Source organism: Muntiacus reevesi, chromosome 2 (assembly GCF_963930625.1).
Source record: "Muntiacus reevesi chromosome 2, mMunRee1.1, whole genome shotgun sequence".
NCBI lineage: Eukaryota > Metazoa > Chordata > Mammalia > Artiodactyla > Cervidae > Muntiacus > Muntiacus reevesi.
In genome coordinates, this window is record NC_089250.1 from 138,172,060 (window position 1) to 138,192,332 (window position 20,273).

At 40.4% G+C, this 20,273-nt stretch overlaps 1 protein-coding gene across 1 annotated transcript in view; it reads left to right on the forward strand.

The window, feature by feature from the left end:
* PLCE1 (phospholipase C epsilon 1) overlaps positions 1-20,273 on the forward strand; it is a 358,298-nt gene that overhangs the window by 293,182 nt on the left and 44,843 nt on the right. Inside the window, exons 10-19 of the mRNA XM_065922944.1 lie at positions 1,337-1,454; positions 2,044-2,200; positions 6,136-6,261; positions 6,353-6,489; positions 8,592-8,830; positions 10,593-10,654; positions 11,379-11,544; positions 14,719-14,826; positions 15,939-16,055; positions 19,563-19,721. Of these exons, the coding sequence (XP_065779016.1) occupies positions 1,337-1,454; positions 2,044-2,200; positions 6,136-6,261; positions 6,353-6,489; positions 8,592-8,830; positions 10,593-10,654; positions 11,379-11,544; positions 14,719-14,826; positions 15,939-16,055; positions 19,563-19,721 (1,389 nt within the window). The remainder of the gene's footprint in view (positions 1-1,336; positions 1,455-2,043; positions 2,201-6,135; positions 6,262-6,352; positions 6,490-8,591; positions 8,831-10,592; positions 10,655-11,378; positions 11,545-14,718; positions 14,827-15,938; positions 16,056-19,562; positions 19,722-20,273) is intronic.

The following is a 20,273-nucleotide window of genomic DNA, read 5'->3' on the forward strand; positions in this document are numbered from 1 at the left end:
AGTCCCTGTCACGCTGTCTGCAAAGTGCTGTGAGCTAGAGAGAAGGAAAATAGAAGACTGGGAGTCAGGCAGGGATGGTTCCACAGAGAAGGTGAGAGGTGGGTCTTAAAGGACAGATAGGATTCACCAGGCAGACAATGCAGGGGACTGCCTCTCTGGCACAGGGGGCCCTGGATTCAGGCTTCAGGTTGGAGCATGGGCTCTGTGGTGGGCAAAGAAAGGATAATAAGGAACAAGCATCATATTAGGAAGGTTTTGGAGGGTCAAAAGGCTAGAACTCAATTTAAAATATATTAACAAGAGAATCAAGTGTCCATCCACCAATGAAGGATAAAGAAAAGGTAACATGTACATACAATGGGGATAAAAAGAGGGAAATCCTGTCATGTGCTGCAACGCAGATGACCTTAAGGACATTATCCTAAGTGAAATAAGTCAGTCACAAAAGGACAAATACTGCATGATTCCAGTTATAGGTATGAGATACCTAGAGTGGTCCAACTCTTAGAAACAGAAAATAGAATGGTGGTTGCAGGGACTAAGGTGAAGGGGAAAGGGGGAGTTGTTTAATGAGTATAGAGTATCAGTTTTGCAAAAGTGAAAAAGTTCTAGAAATACCTTGCACAACAAAATACAAATAGTTAGCACCACTTTCTCTATGGTACATTTAAAAATGGTCATGTGTGTGTTAGTTGCTCAGTTGTGTCTGACTCTTTGCAACCCCATGGACTGTAGCCTGCCAGACTCTTCTGTCCATGGGATTCTCCAGGCAAGAATACTGGAGTGGGTTGCCAGTTCCTTCACCAGGGGATCTTCCCGACCGAGGGATTGAACCCAGGTGTCCCACATTGCAGGCAACTTCTTTACCATCTGAGCCACAAGGGAAGCATTAAAAATGGTTAAGATGGTAAATTCTGTGTTTTATTTTTTAGCATGATATATATATGTATCACTCTATATTATATGTTACATTATTTATATTATCACTATAGTGTGATACATTTTCTTCATGTTTAAATGGAAGAAGTTCCACTCTTTGCACTTGGGAGGCTGTTGACGCCTAGGTTGAACTTTATCTGCTTTATAATTCTCTCTCTGCACAGACTCCAGGGATCTTATGCCTTCTCTTGTCACCCTTTCCCCCAAGGAGTACTTCATTATTATGAAGAACACATGGGATAAACAGAACAAGGGAACACTTGGTCAGCCTTCACATAGGTCTTTACTGGTTTCACCAGGGGGAGGTGGTACTGATGGTGGATCAGTGAAAAAATAGGGACCCGCCTGAGCTAAGCAGAGATGGGAAGGATAAGCATGGTGAGTTTTCTGTTCCCAGGGTGAGAGTGGAGAGGTGACGGATGACGAGATGGCCACCCGCAAGGCCAAAACACACAAAGAGAGTCGGAGCCGGAGTGGTTCTGATCCTCAAGATGTCAATGAACAAGAAGAATCAGGTAAAGCAGCATCTTCACATCTAAGGGTTTTTTAAATGGGAAAATGTGCATTTGGTTTTAAATTGAGATATAAATATCACAGGTCTTCTTAACTAAACTCTTTATCTTATTAAATATACTTACCTTTGTTTTTAACTGGATGATGGAACCCAAGAGGTATTTCTGCAAACTCAAGTTTGCAGATGTAAGTTGCATTTAGAAGAAAATACTAACTAGTTAACTTGCCATTATTGACAAGGAATATTAGATTTGAAAGATACAATCAAATCACTGGATTAGACCAGTGATTCTTACCTCCTGGTTGGATATTAGAGCTTTTCAAAGACTCTCTGCATGCTCTAGCTACACCCCAGCCCAACCGATTCAGATTCTGTGTAACTCCAGGATATCTATGCACTGTTTAAGTTCCCCAGATGATTCTGATGTGTAGCCAGGATTGAGAACTCGCCAGAATATTTTAATGCTTCTTATACAGTAATTGCCTGTATAGATTGATTTCCTCAGACATTTAGAAACATCTTTTCTATCTGATTTGTGAGGGAAAGTTTAATCAGAGTCACTGTCTTTTTTCTGTCTTCCACTCTCACAGAGGCAAATGCCATCATGAACCCTCCCAACCCTCTCCCTTCCAGAAGAGCCCACTCCTTGACCACGACTGGGCCCCCTACCTTGGCTGCCGGGACATCATCTCCCATCAGGCCAGTGTCCTCCCCTGTGCTGCCTGCTTCCAACAAGAGCCCGACCAGGTGGGGCCTTAACATGATAAAAAGGACCCTTTACACCATTCGGGTTGTGTAGAAGGGCATCCTCTTTCAGCGCTCTGTCGAAAGATGGTCTCTAACAATCACTTTAAAACTGAAAACCCCCAAATTTTAAAAGCTATTAATTTTCTTGACTGCATTTTCCTACTTTCTCACATTACTACCATTCACACTACTTTGCGACCCCATAGACTGTAGCCCGTGAGGCTCCTCTGTCCAGGAATTCTCCAGGCAAGAATACTGGAGTGGGTTGCCATTTCCTTCTTCAGGGGGTCTTCCCAACCCAGGGATTGAACCCAGGTCTTCTGCTTTGCTGGCAGATTCTTTACCATCTGAGCCACCAGAGAAGCCCCTCACATTACTATAATGGCTTCTAATTTTTTTTGACAAACCAATCCTTCAAAGGTCAGGAACAGTAACAAAACCTGAGCAGTCCGTCTCTAAATCTGCATTGTCTGGTCTAGCAGCCACTAGCCACAGGAAAGACTTCCCCAGTGACACAGCAATAGAGAATCTGCCTACAACGTGGAAGTTACAGGATCCCTAGGTCAAGAATATCCCCTGGAGGAGGGTACAGCAACCCACTCCAGTATTCTTACCTGGAGAATCCCATGGACAGAGGAGCCTGGCAGGCTGCAGCCCGTGGAGTTGCAAGAGTCAGACATGACTGAAGCTACTTAGCACAGCACAGCAGCCACAAGAAAACAAACAAAAAAAGTTAACTGACTATTTAAATTCAAATTTAATTAAAATAAAATTTCAATTTCAGTTCCTCAGTCACACTAGCCACATTAAAAGTATTGCAGAGCTACCACTGGCTGGTGGCTACTGTATGTACTCAACAGTGCAGATAAAGAACATTTCTATCATTGCAGAAAGTTTTATTGGATAGCACTGCTCTAAATGAAGGATAAATGTTTTCATGTAAGCAACTTGATCCTTTGCTAATGGGTGAAATATATTTAACACTCTTCTCATGTATAAGATGTACATGTCTGGAGAAATGAATGTCTTACAGCTAGTTGGAGAGGTTTAGATATAATCCTAAAGCTGGTATTACTGTAAATAATTTTTTAAGGTCCATGCCAATTAAAGATTTGAAACAACAGCTACCCTCTTAAAAAAATATATTAAAATGAAAGTCTTTCAGAGGAATCAGAATGCCATACCATCTCTCTCAACCCCACACTAAAGTTTAAGAAATGTTGAGATTCCAGACAGAACCATGATAAAAAAAAAAAAAAGCAGACATTCTATTACTTCGTCAGAGAAGTGGGAGGAGGATATGGGTCTGTATAGGTACTGTTTTAGAAACATTTCTATACACACACACTTAACACACATGCATCACCCGCCCTCTTCTCTCCTTCTCTTCCTCCCCGCATTTCCCTCCTCCTCATGTCTGTTTTTCTCTTTCCTTGTCTCTGTGTCTCTGTCTGTCTCTCTGGGTGTCTCTCTCTCTGTACCTCTCTCTTTCTCTCTCTCAGAAGCTTGCTATAGATAAAAACCCTACAGTAAATCCTCTTTTAAAGGGAAGCATCCTTTCATAGTGTGAATAATGTACATAATTTCTGCATTTGGCTTAACTGGATCACAGGTACCTAGAAATCCTTTTTACCACTTTTGCAAGGTTTGTAGGTTTGTAACAAAATTAAAGCTACAAAGAATCAGGATTCTTTGCATTATATTTCAGCCTAAACAGTCTCTTGATGAAAGTGAAGGAGGAGAGTGAAAAAGTTGGCTTAAAGCTCAGCATTCAGAAAACTAACATCATGGCATCTGGTCCCATCACTTCATGGCAAATAGATGGGGAAACAGTGGAAACAGTGTCAAGCTTTATTTTTTGGGGCTCCAAAATCACTGCAGATGAAATTAAAAGCTGCTTACTCCTTGGAAGGAAAGTTATGATCAACCTAGATAGCATATTAAAAAGCAGAGACATTACTCTGCCAACAAAAGTCTGTCTAGTCAAGGCTATGGTTTCTCCAGTGGTCATATATGGATGTGAGAGTTGGACTGTGAAGAAAGCTGAGCACCGAAGAATTGATGCTTTTGGACTGTAGTGTTGGAAAGGACTCTTGAGAGTCCCTTGGACTGCAAGGAGATCCAACCAGTCTATCCTAAAGGGGATCAGTCCTGGGTGTTCATTGGAAGGACTGATGCTGAAGCTGAAACTCCAGTACTTTGGCCACCTCATGTGAAGAGTTGACTCATTGGAAAAGACCCTGATGCTGGGAGGGATTGGGAGCAGGAGGAGAAGGGGATGACAGAGGATGAGATGGCTGGATGGCATCACTGACTTGATGGGCATGAGTTTGAGTAAACTCTGGGAGTTGGTGGTGGACAGGGAGGCCTGGCGTGCTACAATTCATGGGGTCACAAAGAGTTGGACACTACTGAGTGACTGAACTGACTGACTGAACTGTCTAACTGAACTGAAACAGTACCCTGGGAAAATAAAACGGCCACATAAGTACAATTAAGTGGCCTTTCCCTTTACTTCCATCACTCATAAGCAGGAAAAGGAAAGACAAAGTAAACAAAGAAAATGTTTTCAAAGAGGTAAAAATAGAGAGACTACCATGCCAGATGCAAAATCAGAGGACCCCGCCATAGGAGGACAGGGGGCCAATAAGAGAAGACAAGGCGGGAGAAGAGAAGTCAGCCTGAATACTCTTCAAGAAGAAAGCAAAATTGAGCCCTAGGAAGGAACCGAGTAGAAGAATAGAGGTTCCTAAAGTAAGAGGGAGTTGGGTGCCTATAGACAGTGGCTGGTCAGGGAACCAGAGGAAGGAAGGCATGAAACATACATGTTTAAATTCAAATGAAAAACCACTTTGTTATCAGACCTTTGTCCTCTTCTTCAAGATCTACCCTCTGTTTCCCACACCATACTTGGAATCAACAATCCAGGCCTACAAAGTATAATACCATAAATCTATCCATTTGTAATACTCTTCCATTAATGGAGGTGACCTTCAGATGTCAACACAAAATAATTTTCCATAAATAAGCACTGTTGAAAGGATCAAGAACAAGCTAGCTATTCGTTACAATATTCTCTCTATTTTCTTATATATTTGAAATATTTTAAAAATGAAAAATTAAACACAAAAACAAAAATGAAAAAAAAAAAAAAAGAAAGAAAGATCCTACTAATTGATTTGACCAAAAACCAGCCAAAACATTTCTCATACTCTCCTCTCAAGGAACCAGCATAGGAAATAAAAAAATATTGTGAAAGAGCTAGACTCAATTTTTGACCCAGATGACTGATATTTTTATATTACATAGATACAGCCTTGGCAGGTGCAAATATAATTCTAGGCAAGAGTTGGCTTGTTTCCACCCTTCATATTTTTGTGACTCACATTTTCCATTAGCATTAAAAACCCTTCCTTGTTTTCATCTAAAAACTTTTAAAGAAAGAAGAAAGGGAAGACATTGATACATTCAAGATTTTCTTCTTAAATGTGTTTCTATGATTTAAAATATATGAAAGCACATGAATAATTTTCCATAAGTTATAATTGCACAATGTGGGGCTCTTTTTTGAAATGACTTTTCTTCAAAACCACTGAATTTATGGGGTTTTTTTCCCTCTCATTGACCTGTGATTTCAAAGACCTGTTTTGATTTGTAGAGGAATATTAACTCAGCTTTGTGCCCTTATTAAATAGGCTGTAAACATGAAGTGGTTTCAATATACAATGTTTTATTTCCTCTGATGCAATATAGATGAATTTGGAGAGAAATGAAAAGATGTAATAATTAAAGCAATGCTTAGAAAGAAAAGAGCCTAAATTTCAGTGACTTGCAGTCCATCTTTCTGTTCATGTTGCTAATCCCAGAACGTCTCTTAGGGCAGAGTGACAGAACCGGTCCCAGTTCTGCCCATCAAGGCCGTGTCTTTGTTGCAGTGCTTGGAACAGCAGCAGCTGCTGGCCAGGGAAGATCAAAGGAGGGATGCAGGGCTTTCAGAGCTTCATGGTTTCAGACAGCAGCATGAGTTTTGTGGAATTTGTTGAGCTGTTCAAATCATTCAGGTATGGCCGGCTTTCTTCTCAGCCTTCCCTCCTCTTACCCTTCCCTTGTTAAAACGGAGCTAAAGATGAGGTGTTCTCCACCCTGTGCCAGTGTGAGGAGCCGCAAGGACCTGAAGGACCTCTTTGACATCTACGCCGTACCCTGTGATCGAGCTGGCTCTGAGGCAGCCCCCCTCTATACCAACCTGACCATTGATGAAAATGTCAGCGGTCTTCAGCCTGACCTAGGTTTGTGTGACAATTTAATATTTCCCTTTGAGACCTTTCTACCTAAAAATTGAGAGACCCAGTCATGCAAACCTTCAGCCTGTCCCACATGGCACACTACCTCCAGGAGCATGGTGAAATGCTTAGAGAATCATTTCTCTAATGGGAGTGTCATGGGATGGTATTATTAGCATTTTGGACTAGGAAATTCATCATTGTATGGGTCTGTCCTTAGAGCCCAGGATATATTTAACCGAGCCTTCCAGTCATTGTGACAACTAAAAATCCTTTCCCACTTATTGCCAAATGTCCACGAAGTTTGTGGCATGTCCCAGTTGGGAACTGCCAGTTTCTTCCCTACCTCCAGGTGGGTGGGTGCTGCACCCAGCGTTGGGAGCAGTCTGCCCTTTGACAGGAGGGTCTTGCCTGACCTCAGCAAAGTACTCCTGCCTGAACATTCAGGACATTCTTCCTAATACATAAACCAGAATTCCTTGATCCCATTCATTGCCGCCACCATTACCATCACCACCCATTTATTTGAGGCCTATTATTTTTCTCTTCTGTTCTTGCTGGAAACCATAAACCTTTCTAAAAAGCAAAAAACAAAATTAACTTAGTCCTCTTTCCTGCATTTTCTTTTTTAATTATTTGAAAACATATTGTCCTTAAGAATACAAACCTTTTTCAACCTTATAACCATTCAGTTATAAATGTACATAACTGTAGATTTGTCAAGTAGTTATAGTTTTCAAAAAAAATAATAGACTATTTTTTTTAGGACAATTAAGTTTACAGAAAAATGAGCAGAGAGTACAGAGAGTTCCTGTATGCTCTCCCCCGTACATACAGTTCTCCCCTTAGTAATTTTTTGCATTAGTGTGGTATATTTGTTACAGTTGAGCCAATATTGATATATTTGAAGTCCATAACTTACATTAATGTTCACTGTCTGTGTTTTCTATAGGTTTTCACAGAAGTATAATGACCATGTATTTGCCATTACAATAGTATACAGCATAAATAGTTCTACTGTCCTAAAGACCTGCTGTGCTCCGTCATGTCATTCTCCCACTCTCCTCTGAACCTCTGGAAAATACTGATCTTTTTCCTGTCTCCATAGCTTTGCTTTTCCCAGAATGTCATGTAGTTGGGATCATATAGTATGTATGTAGCCTTTTCAGACTAGCTCCTTTCACTGGGTAATATGTGTTTTAAGGTTTCTTGATGTCTTCTCATGGTTTGACAGCTCATTTCTTTATATTGCTGAATAATATTTTGTTATATGTATGCTTGCCCATTCACCTGTTGAAAGACATCTTGGTTGCTCCTGAGTTTTAGCAATTATGTAGAAAACTGCTATAAATATTTGGTATGCAGGCTTTTTTGTGGACATAAGTTTCCAACTCACTTGGGTAAACATCTAGGAATGGAGTTGCTGGATCCTATGGTGAGCCTGTATTTAGCTCTGCAAGAAACTGCCACCCGTTCTCCGTGGTGGTTAGAATGAAAATGACCGGCCATACCAAAGAGGGTGCAAATGTGGAGCAACTAGGGCATTGCTCGTGGCAGTGTGAAACAGTACAGCCAGCTCAGAAAGAATTTGGCTGTTTCTTACAAAATAGAATGTACTCTTACCATATAATCCCGCAACTCTACTCCTTGGTATTCACCCAAATGAATTGAAAACATATGTTCACACAGGCACCTGCACACAAATGTTTACAGTTACACTTTTAAAGTACAAAAAAACGGTAATCTTAAGGGTACCTCTTCCATGCGTGCTCAGTCATAGAAGTGGTTATTCTCAAAAACCAAGGTCTGAATTCAACCTAAAGTCCCCAACTGAATTTACATGAGTTTGCATCTGATACTAAAGTTTATGAGCTTTTAGGATCATTGACCTAGCTCTCTTCATTTCTTTTATTTATTCACCAATTCGTTTTTTTATTCCTTCAACTATGTGAAGCCAGGAAGAAGCACTGAGCTTGATAGCTTGTTTAGACAGATTAGTGAAGAGTTACTACTGCTTAATATTTCCACAACACCATTATCTCCAAAAATGGGCTTTATGAAAGATGCTGGCTAGCCCGTCCATGTTCTGTCGGATGGTTCTGTTTCAGATTTGTTGACCAGAAATGTCTCAGATTTGGGGTTATTCATCAAGAGTAAACAGCAGCTGTCCGACAACCAGAGGCAGATATCTGATGCCATTGCTGCTGCAAGCATTGTGACAAATGGCACCGGAGTGGAGAGCACATCTCTGGGTGTGTTTGGAGTCGGCATCCTCCAGCTCAATGACTTCCTAGTGAATTGCCAAGGAGAACACTATACTTATGACGAAATCCTCAGCATCATCCAGGTTTGTATCTTTTTTGTGTGCAAGCACATGTGTAAAGCTTCTAACTATTCTAATTATTTTCTGCTGAATGTTTACTCTTTTTATACTTCCTTCCAATGCCTTTAAAGTCTGGAGGAGAAATAAAAGGTTATTTTTTTTTTTAAATACCAAATATGTGAGTGTTCTTATTTAACATACAGTTAACACAGGTCCTAAACCTTTTTCTTTTGCTGTTGTTGTTTAGTTGCTAGGTCATGTCCGACTCTTTTTCGATCCCATGGACTATCCAGCCCACCAGGCTCCTCTGTCCATTGGTGCTTCCCTGGTGGCTCAGCCGTAAAGAATCCGCCTGCCAGTGCAGGAGACTCAGATTTGATCCCTGATGTGGGAAGATTCTCTGGAGAAGGAAATGGTAACCCACTCCAGTTTTCTTGCCTGGGAAATCCCACGGACAGAAGAACCTGGCGGGCTACACTCCATGGCATTGCAATAGTCAGATACAACTTAGTGACTAAACACCAAGTCACTTTTACCCAGTGGCTACCATAAGGAATCAGTACATGATTGTTTTTTGTTGTTCCAGTACATGCAATGGAATCGGTAGTTAGGTCATCAGCTATTTTGATTGTCTGACAAATGTTTATCAGCTTCTCCTCTGGGCCTGGAAATATAGTATTTAAGATCAAGTTCTAACCTTCATAGCAGTTTACATTCTAGTGGGTGAGGCAAACTATAAATGAATAAAGTTATCATGTAATTTCAGATAATAATGGGCTCTGAAAAAAACCTGAGCAGAGTAAGGGAATGGAAGGTTGAGAGGAGTAGGCCAAGGCCACTCGAGCGAGGTGACACCTGGCTTGAGTCCTGAATGATTAAGCCTTGTAAGGATCTAAGGAGAGAGCTTTCCCGACAGAGAGTAGCAAGAAGAAGCCAGATTGGTGTATGTGAGGAATAACAAAAGCCAGAGGGACCGTAGCAGACTTGATTTCAGACAGTGGGCAGGGGCCAAACCATCCAGGCATCTTAGGCCATGGTAAGGAGTCCATGGGAGGTAGGAAGCTATTGGAAATTTTTGAGCAGGGGAAGATAATTTAAGTTTCTAAGAGGTCACTCTGGCCCCAGTGGAGTGTAAACTCTGCTAGGGAAGGAGTGAAGGCCAGAGAAACTGGGAAGGAAGCTGTCACTGTAACCCAGAGAAGGTGGTCATGGCTTCCTCTAGGGGGTGAGAGGAGAGAGGGGGCCAGATGGTTCCCTGTGGCTGCGCCACATGCATCAGAATTAGTCTAGGCTTTTAGCCTCCCTTGTCAATTGATTAGGAATCAGTGGATTAGCTGGCCAGCAACTGGACTTGATCACTGGCGATGCTAAAAATGTAAGATTATGATCACATGATTGAGTGTGCACTAAGATATGATGGAGTGTGACCACTGTCCTGAGTGGACCTTCACATTCATCTCCCACCAACTCTGTAGTAGCTGCTGTTCTGATTCCTGTCTTCACCTGGATAAACTGATACTGTTTGTTTCCATATAAATCAGCTTTATTCTTTTCTCCCTTTTTTTTTCCTCTTAAATAAATATGCTTCCTATAATAAACTCACACATAATAAATGTTTTCTTTTGGACTGAAAAACTACATTTTAACACTCCATAACTAAATTAGTCCAAATATTTGGTTTAGGTATTTCCTGATGAAAACAGAACAGTTTTAAAAAATGATGTGGTGGGTTTTTTTCCCTTTAGTTTCCTTTACCTAAATAACACTCCTTTTGTATCCCTTGCAGAAGTTCGAGCCTAGCATTAGTATGTGTCATCAAGGCCTAATGTCATTTGAAGGATTTGCAAGGTAACTTTTAAAATATTTTTGCCCATCATTTAAGCATGTATATTTTTCAAATAGACTTATAGATACAGAGAACAAACTAGCTGTTACTAGTGGAGAGAGGACTTGGGAGAGGGACAAGATAGGGGAAGGGGGACTTCCCCAGTGGTCCAGGGGTTGAGACTCTACATTTCCAACACAGGGGGCACAGGTTCAATCCCTGGTCGGGGAACCTTAGTTCTGCCGTGTGGTGCAACCCAAAAAATAAAATAATTTTTAAAAAGATAGGGGAAGGGGATTAAAAGATACAAATGATACATATGATAAATACAGGATTAATGTATAGTACAAGGAATATAGCCAATGTTTTATAATAGCTTTATGGAGTATAATTTATAAACATACTGAATCATGATGTTGTATACCTGAAACTGGGCTTCCCAGGTGGTGCTAGTGGTAAAGAATCCGCCTACCAATGCAGGAGATGTAAGAGACGCGGGTTCAACCCCTGGGTCGGGAATATCCCCTGGAGGAGGACACAGCAACCCATTCTAGTATTCTTGCCTAGAGAATCCCATGGACACACAAGCCTGGCAGGCTACAGTCCATGGGGTCGCACAGAGTTGGACACAACTGAAGCAACTTAGCATGCATACCTGAAACTAATATAATATTTTAAGTCAAGTATACTTCAGAAAAGAGAGTATATAGTTTTCCTATACAAGTCTGAGAAAATTGTTTCCCCTAGGTTTCTAATGGATAAAGATAATTTTGCCTCGAAAAACGATGAGTCACAGGAGAACGTTAAAGAAATGCAGCTGCCCCTCTCCTACTATTACATTGAATCTTCACACAATACCTACCTCACGGGCCATCAGCTCAAGGGAGAATCCTCAGTAGAACTCTACAGCCAGGTACCGAGAATTTCACTGGGAATGTGGTTTTCATTAACCTTATTTACGTAACCCCCAGTCACAGAAAGTTGACCCCAGGCTCCTTTGATGAGCTTATATGCTGTTAATTGTGAAATGTGAGGAAACATGATGTGTGGGAAGCTGCCGATATATACGACTGTTTCTTTGCTTCTTTTCTTTCCATTCCGCCCCCCACCCCCCATCTATACTTAACCTTTATTCTAGGCAAAAATAAATAAATAAATAAGTAGTAGTTTGAGACTCATAGCTTTTAGATCTTGGTTAGTTTGACCTACTCCTACTAAAATTAGATTTTCCCATGAGAAAACTATCTAATCACTTGCCTAGATGCTAAATAAATCAATATATTGTAGTGGGAAAGCACAGGAGAAAATGCAACTGTTTATGAAGTTATTCCCAGAATGTTATTTATTTTGTTTTGCAATTTGTTAGAAAATTAATCCATCATTATGACAACCAACTTACCAAAAAAAAAAAAAAATCTACAAAATGTAGGCATTATCCTTACACACTTAAATTGATAGGAATGTTCTTGAAAACTCAGAAGGGTCTCTGGACTAGAAAAAGCACATCCTTTTCGCCTAAACATCCAGCTCTCAATTATCTGTATGGCTGTTGCTTCTGTTGTATTTTCTGCAACACCTTTGTCTATGCTCCCTGTTTTCTGAACTCCCACAAGACCAGTTAATTGAGGGAGGATCTAGCTAGGTCCTGTGTGTGTGTGTGTGAGTGCCCATGTCTGTGTGTTGGGGGAAGGGGTCCAAGTGTAAAAATTATTACTGTATTGTATACATAAACACAGCACACTTGAGCTTCCTTTTTTCCTCAGATTACTCTAGATATTTCTCAAAGCATGGGTTAAACTTCTGTCCCAAAGCTTATCGGGTGTGGAGTATGTCTTTTAAACTCTAAAATTTAAAGAGTTTTTATTATGAAATGAAGATGTGTTCTTAGAGCGATGATTTTTAAAATAAGTGTCTGTCAAGGGACCTCAGCTGCTGACACAGAAGAGCTGACACTGGAGGGTCCCATGCCCTGCTTCCACTGCAGCTGAAGATTTGCTCTTTTATGTGTTTTCTATATTGACTCTCTGTTTGCACTGAGAATTCCAAGGTTAAAAGAAGTTTCAAATCTATTGTTCTAAGGGAAAGAAATGAAATGTGTGTGTGTGTGTGTGTGTGTGTGTGTGTGTGTGTGTGTGTGTGTGTTTATTCCAGGAAAATAAGCAGGGACTGGTGTCCTAGCTTTAATTCCTACTATACTTACCTATTTGACATCAGGGAGGTTTTCTTTTTTAATTTTTTTTTTCAGGGACATTTTCTTTTTAAACTCCTTAACATTACACCCCAAGCCTTTGAATAAAGCACAGAAACTCCTCAAATAGATTCATGGATGTGATTAAACCTTAAATGTGAGGCTCCCTTTTATTTCATTTCTTACCACTCTGCTGTCCTTCGACTCCTTCAATTACCTCCTAACATTCGTTACTTATGGGTCGTTGAGAAGTGAGAGAAAGCCCTGTTCTCACCTGGAATTTCCAGCCCTGGTTCTCCTATTCTAGCAGTATGTGGAACCTTTAAAGTTATGTGGACTTTAATACAGACCTTTAGTCTTTTCATGCTGAAAACCATCTGGTCTGCTGCCGGTCAGTGAACGTTCTTCCCAGTGTGGCTCAGTGCAGAGAGCCTCACGTCTCAGCTGTCATGTTACACAACAGTTTCAGCCCAAAGCAACTCACCCCTAGATACTCTGATGCTGAAAAATGCTGAGGGCCTTAGGATTCTTTACCACAGAATCAGTTCCCTGTGGGATGAGAGGTTGCCTAGGAAAACTGGGTTCTCTATGGTGTGCAATGGGAAGAATCTAGCAAGTATCTCATATAAAAGCATTAAGGGGGATTCAACTATCTAAGTTATGTTGTAGCAACTGTAGTGGCCACTAGCCCCCAGTTACTGGATTGCTGCTGTATGGAAATAGGTATGTGGATTCTTAAATCAGAGAGTTGGCTCATTCACAGATACATACACCTCTTAGCTTGGTTGACCCTTTTGAATATCATCATCTTTAAGATGGTCCACACATAGAGTCTATGGAAGAAGAAGTTGATCCAAGCTAACATTACAGAAATGCCACCCAAATACATGGGTCAGGAGCTCTGCTTCTAGCTTTTAGATTCAGGAAAGCAAATAGGTATCATCTCATCTAATTCATTGGTAATGTTTCCCGGGGTTCTTTGCTGAGGAGGTCATGAGACAATGCATCAGAGCTTTGGGGGCAAATGTGTTATGATTGATTACTGATGACTGCTATGGGTATGGAAAAGGGGAGTTTATGGATTTATTTGCCATCTCTGCTGTGGATGCTGTTCTAGGATTAGACAGCAAACAAATTCCTGATAACTCCTTGCTTCTACCCTTCTCACATGCTACATGTTCATAGCAAAGGTATTAGTTTTGGGGCTAAATAGAAGAGCTTTGGGCTTCCCAGGTGGTACTAGTGGTAAGGAACCTGTCTGCCAATGCAGGAGACATGAGACACAGGTATAGTCCCTGGGTCAGGAAGATCATCCCCTGGAAGAGGGCTTGGCAACCCACTCCAGCATTCTTGCCTGGAGAATCCCGTAGCCAGAGGAACCTGGCAGGCAACAATCCATAGGGTCACAAAGAGTCAGACACAACTGAAGCAACTTAGCACCACACACAGAGGAACTTTTATCCTGATTAGATTCATATAAATATTTCAGTTCATTAAAGAATCAGTGTCCTCATTTCCTCATCAGCACCTGTGTCATCTCCTCTGACATCTGCCCAAATAGAGCTCTAGCCTGGCTTTTTCATTTCAGGATATACCATATGTAGGTCACTTGAAGGACCAAAGTTGATGGGAAAATGATCATATGTTATTGCTATCAAATTTTACCTTCCACTAGTATTAGCTCTGGTCAGCACTCTTTCCACCTTAATCTGTTCTATCCCTTCCCCACCTGTGATATATTGTGGCCTTTGGCCAACATGCAATGTTTCTTTTCAATCTTAGGCCCTTCTGTTTTAGCCTGGAGCGTGAACACTGATATGTGGAAGCCTGTGCTGGGTTTAATTTGAGGCTTTATCTCCATTTGCTCATCTGGGGTGGATTCACTCATTGATCCCACAGGTCCTCCTGCAAGGCTGTAGGAGTGTAGAGTTGGACTGCTGGGACGGAGATGATGGAATGCCCATCATTTATCATGGACACACCCTGACAACCAAGATCCCCTTCAAGGTAATGCTTTATAACTTTCTTTAGATCAGATCACAGAGAGTCATTATCTTTATTCATCATTTAAATAGTGACTCTTCCAAGTTATACCTTAGGTTGGGGGGGTTCTTATCCTGGGGCTTAAGACCTCCAAATTGTGGGGATGTGCACATGTTCATTTTTGGGGGAACTGATCTAAAACTCTCCTTATATTCCCATTCAGCCAAAGTTTAGTAACCATTACCTTAAATTAATTATCATGTAATAATGTTATTGTAATTTCTGTATCGTAAAATGATACATAAAAGGTAGGAGTTGTTCTCTTGCTGTAAGAATTAAAGATCATTTTTCCTGGTGTTCTGCTGACAAAGGCCAACATCACATGTCGAGAGAGGATGAAACAACATTATAGAGTAATGAGAACCGATTCCACCTCGGGAGATTCATCACTCAGGAAGACTGGTCTCATTGTATTATGATGTCAGTTTCTAGGTAGTTTATTTGTTCATTGTGCAATTATAAACCTCAATCTGAGGGTCTTTGGCTGTGGCAAAGTTTCTGAACTGTAACTGGACTGAGAAGGAATATTACTGTTTCTGTCTTGTATGTGAAGATAATGGCTAAAGTATATTTTCTCTACAACTCATTTTCCTATTCAGCCTTCCTTAAACTTCTTTTGCCTTATACTGAGGAAAGGAGGGATTGATAACTATATTTATGTGCATACATAAATATAGGTGATATATGTCTTATTACCCCAAGTAGATTTGATTGTAAACTCCTTGAAAGCAGGAAAGTATCTTATGCATCATTATTTTTGATACTGTAACTAAAACAATGTATCTTACCTATAATATACTCAATATATATATGTTGATTTGTTAAACTGACGATACTGATAACTGTTCTACATAGTATGTGAACAATACTTAATATAATGTGAATAGTTTAATGTCTTTATAGAAAATAACCTATTGTATTGCTTAACTTGAAAATAAATTTAAAAAGATAGAAACCATTTTGGCCAGAGTCTTCTGCATACACCAAGTTAGATGCCTTCTGTGGCTATTAGTACCTTGCTTCCTGACACCCTGGGCAGATATCTGGGCTCTGATGAGACTTTTTGGCCCTCACAGGAAGTGGTTGAAGCCATCGATCGCAGTGCCTTCATCAACTCTGACCTACCCATCATCATATCGATTGAGAACCACTGTTCATTGCCTCAGCAACGAAAAATGGCAGAAATTTTCAAGGTAAGGTATCAGCTAAGTGACAGGATGGTGTCTTGGTCTTTGTCTTGTTTGACTATTGTTGAGCTTAATTTGGGGCAACCATGGACCACACTACAGCTAGACCTCAGCTGTGAAACATGTATAGTTAGATCCCTCAAACCTGAGAAATGGGGATGCCCCTATGAGCTTGGCGCTCTCTCTTGAGTGGTTCATCTTTTCAGCTAATGATTGAAGCATTCTTCTGTAGTCTTCTGGCAATTTCTAGAAAGCCTTCAGAGGTAAAAGAAGACCAACTCTCCAACACTTTTGGAATCACAAATCAAGGGTGCCAGGGTGTCATCTGCCAGTTATATATAGAAAAGCTGAAAATATTTAAGGGCAAAGAAGTCAAATCTTCTTGCGGCCCAACTTCAGATATAGAGATCCGTGTTGGCAAAGAGGTTAGACTGGTCACAACAATTGCTGTTAGCACCCAGCTCTTCCTTATGCAAAGAAACTATAATACAAACAGATTTAAAGGCAAATACTCCAGTATACTTCCCCCTTCCCCACTAGTAAAGGCATTTATGGGAATATGGCTCTCAGTGGGAGGGAGGGGCATGGAGAGAAGAAAATGTTCCCAAATACAAAACTAATGCCAACAAAACTAATTAGCCTTTCATATTGCCTTTTCTTTGCCATCATTTAGAATGATGGTCTCTAGACTTTTTTTTTTTAATAATGTTATTTATCTATTTTGTGTGCCAGTTTTTCTCCAGTCACAGCAAGTGGGGTCTACTCTCCAGTTGCAGTGCATGGACTTCTCATTGTAGTGGCTTTGCTTTATGCAGAGCGCAGGCTCTAGGGCGCAAGGGCATCAGTAAGTTAGGCCTGTGGGCTCACTAATTTCAGCTCCCGGGCTCTAGAGCACGATTCAATAATTGTGGCACATGGGGTTAGTTTCTCTAAGGAATGTGGGGTCTTCCTGACCCAGGAAGCAAACTCACATCTACATTGCAGGTGGATTCTTTACCGCTGAGCCACCAGAGAAACCCTCTAAACTTTTTTGATTGCATACTTTTTTTATTTTAAACTTTTTTTAAGTTTTTTGATTTTTTTTTAAACTTTTTTGATTTTAAACTTTTTTGATTGCATCAGTAAAATATGCTATGTACTCCTATTGTGTATATTGACTTATTCATAAAAATTATTCATAAATTATATATATATCCTACTTACTAACATATTTTATATATTAATTAAAACATGCAAAAATAAAATATAAAAAAGGGTAACAGAAAGGATGAAAGTAAAGAATAGCATTTTAGTGCTATTATTTATTAATAATACAAAAACCTTTTGTTATCATAAAAAAAATTAGGACTATTTATTTATTATCTAAATTTTCAGTGGGAACAATGTGATTGAATACACCTCATTATTTTTGAAACTTTTGTGATTGCTGACTTGCATGTCTGGTTTTAAGTTTAGTTTATTATTTCAGCATTTGTCTTTAATAGCTATAGTAGCTGATAAAGATGCCTTACAAAGATACCTATATACAGATGGAAAAGAGTTGTCATTAACTGCACTTGTTAAATCACGGTACTCATTTCTCAATTCTATTAATGAGGCAAAGGTTCTTGTTGGAATTTGGCTAGAGAGTTTGTATGTAAAGGTCTTGCCTTTATATACTTTTATATTTTGGGGCTTCCCTGGTGGCTCAGATAGCAAAGAATCTGCCTGCAATGCAGGAGATGAGAGTTCAATCCCTGGGTCAGGAAGATCCCCTGGAGAAAGGAATTGTGACCCACTCCAGTATTCTTTCCTGGAGAAGTCATGGACAGAGGAGCCTGGCAGGCTACAGTCCATGGGGTTGCAAAAAGTCAGACACAACTGAGCGACTGACACTTTCACTTTTATATTTTTAACAGATGAGTTCAAACTCCACTAAAATCCTTCATTTAGAGGATTTTGTAACCATTAGAAAATCTGTTTCCAAGTTTTTGACTGTGCCTACATGAGTGTTTATGTTAAAATACATTGTTTCCTATAACAAAATCACATAACAATAGAAATATCTTTAGACAGTTGTCTTTACTCTTTCCAGAACACAAATTTTATCTAAAAAGCAACTGCTTTCTCAATCAGTGTTAAAATGTTACACTTATCACATAGGAACAGACTAATAGTGATTTTATAATCATCATCATTTGGTAACAAAGTGCAGCACAGAAAAAGTCAGAAATTTTAGGGTACTTTTTTTTAAAGAAAATTGCATAACTTAGAATACTCCTTTGACTAACTAAGTGGGCTTCACCAGTGGCTCAGACGGTAAAGAGACTGCCTGCAGACCCAAGTTCGATCCCTGGGTCAGGAATATCCCCTGGAGAAGGAAATGACAACCCACTCCAGTATCCTTGCCTGGAAAATTCCATGGACGGAAACCAGCCAGCTACAGTCCATGGGGTCGCAAAGAGTCAGACACAACTGAGCGACTTTACTTTCTTTGACTAAGTGCATTTTCCTTGAATAAAGTGTAAGCTTCTGTATGTTTGTAAAGGATTTTCATAATCACTTTTCATCTAATTACAAAATATTTTAAAGAAAAATCTTTTTTCGAAATTAACCACAGTGGTCACCATGGCACCCAAACTGTGATCATCTCAATAAGCTGGTACCAAACAAAGATGTGAGGGACACACCTTTGGTCCCTCTGCATCAGTGGAGACCCCTTGCCAGCCCTGCAGGGACCTTTATGAACAGCCTCTGACATACATTGAGGGTTCCATTTTCAGTCTGTACATTAAGCACTAATAATCTTCCATTTGTGTTCTGTTTTCATTTAAAAAAAAAAAAAGACAACTAGAAATAGAAACTGCCATATTTTCTACCCTCACTCCAGGGGGTCATCCTGTACCTTTCCCCACACCCACCTCCTTGGGGGACACAAATGTCCCTTTGGAGACCAGTGCTCAGGAAACCTTTGTGAGAATGGCGTTCTTTATACCAAATGGTGACAAATTCTCCCTGTTATTTTTCATTTTGCCCCAACTCCCCACGTTCTTCAAGGTTTGTAGCCTGTGACCTCCTGCCCACATCTGGAACAGTCCATATTCTACAAACCACAGCTCTGACTGAATCTCTTTTTCTTCTTTTGTACATCAGACCCCAGAGTGTTTTCCTAAGCAGTTAGAGCTGCCCTCTGGTTCAGTTCAGTTTAGTTCAGTCGCTTAGTTGTGTCTGACTCCTTGCAACTCCATGAACCACAGCACGCCAGGCCTCCCTGTCCACCACCAACTCCCCAAGTCCACCCAAACCCATGTCCATCGAGTCAGTGATGCCCTAAAACCCTCCTCCTGGTTTCTCACTGCCTCCCTTCTTTCCACTAAGAAACTATGCAGAGGGGTGGGGACACATGGATACAGCTTCTTTCCTAGTTCCTCTTCTTGGGATTTTTAGAAGAATTCCATTGGGCTGAAATACCTAGCCAAATGATTTAAGTATAGACAAAAGTCATTGATGATGTGTTTTCCTGTATTGTTTTAGACTGTGTTTGGAGAAAAACTGGTGGCTAAATTCTTATTTGAGAGTGATTTCTCAGATGATCCAATGCTCCCCTCGCCTGACCAACTCAGAAGGAAAGTGCTTCTCAAAAATAAGAAATTAAAAGCCCATCAGACACCAGTGGATATCTTAAAGCAAAAGGTACGCTCTTGTTAAAGAGGTTACAGGGATGCTGCATGCCGAGAACAAAGAAATTGATGTCATTCTAAACTTTCAGCCAGGTAACCAGTTTTTGGAGATTCCCTTTCCTTGAATGATATATTTGAGTTTTGGCTTTTGTTTTAATAGACTGATAAATACTCTCTTCCCACTCACCTAAAATTTTATTTTGAAAAATTGACATAGCATATACCTCATTATTTAATTTATTCTGGGCAGAATAATGTGCGACCTTTATCTCTGGACCTGGGCTTCACAATTCTCAATCCCTCAGTGGTCACTGGAGTCCCCTTTAGAGTCCCTGCCCCTGTGGAGCCCTTGAACATGAAGTTGTGACCCCTGAGGTCAGCTGTAGACCCCCAGTAGCAGCAGCTCTGTGGTCATAGCCCTGTGGAAGCTGGCATGGTGTATCACTGTGGTATGTGGACCCCAAGGCACTTCTGTGTCTGCCTCACTCATGACATCTATACTCAGAGCACCCCAAACTTGCCTGCATAGGAGGGCCCTCTGCCTTAGGATATGTGAAAAAGTTCA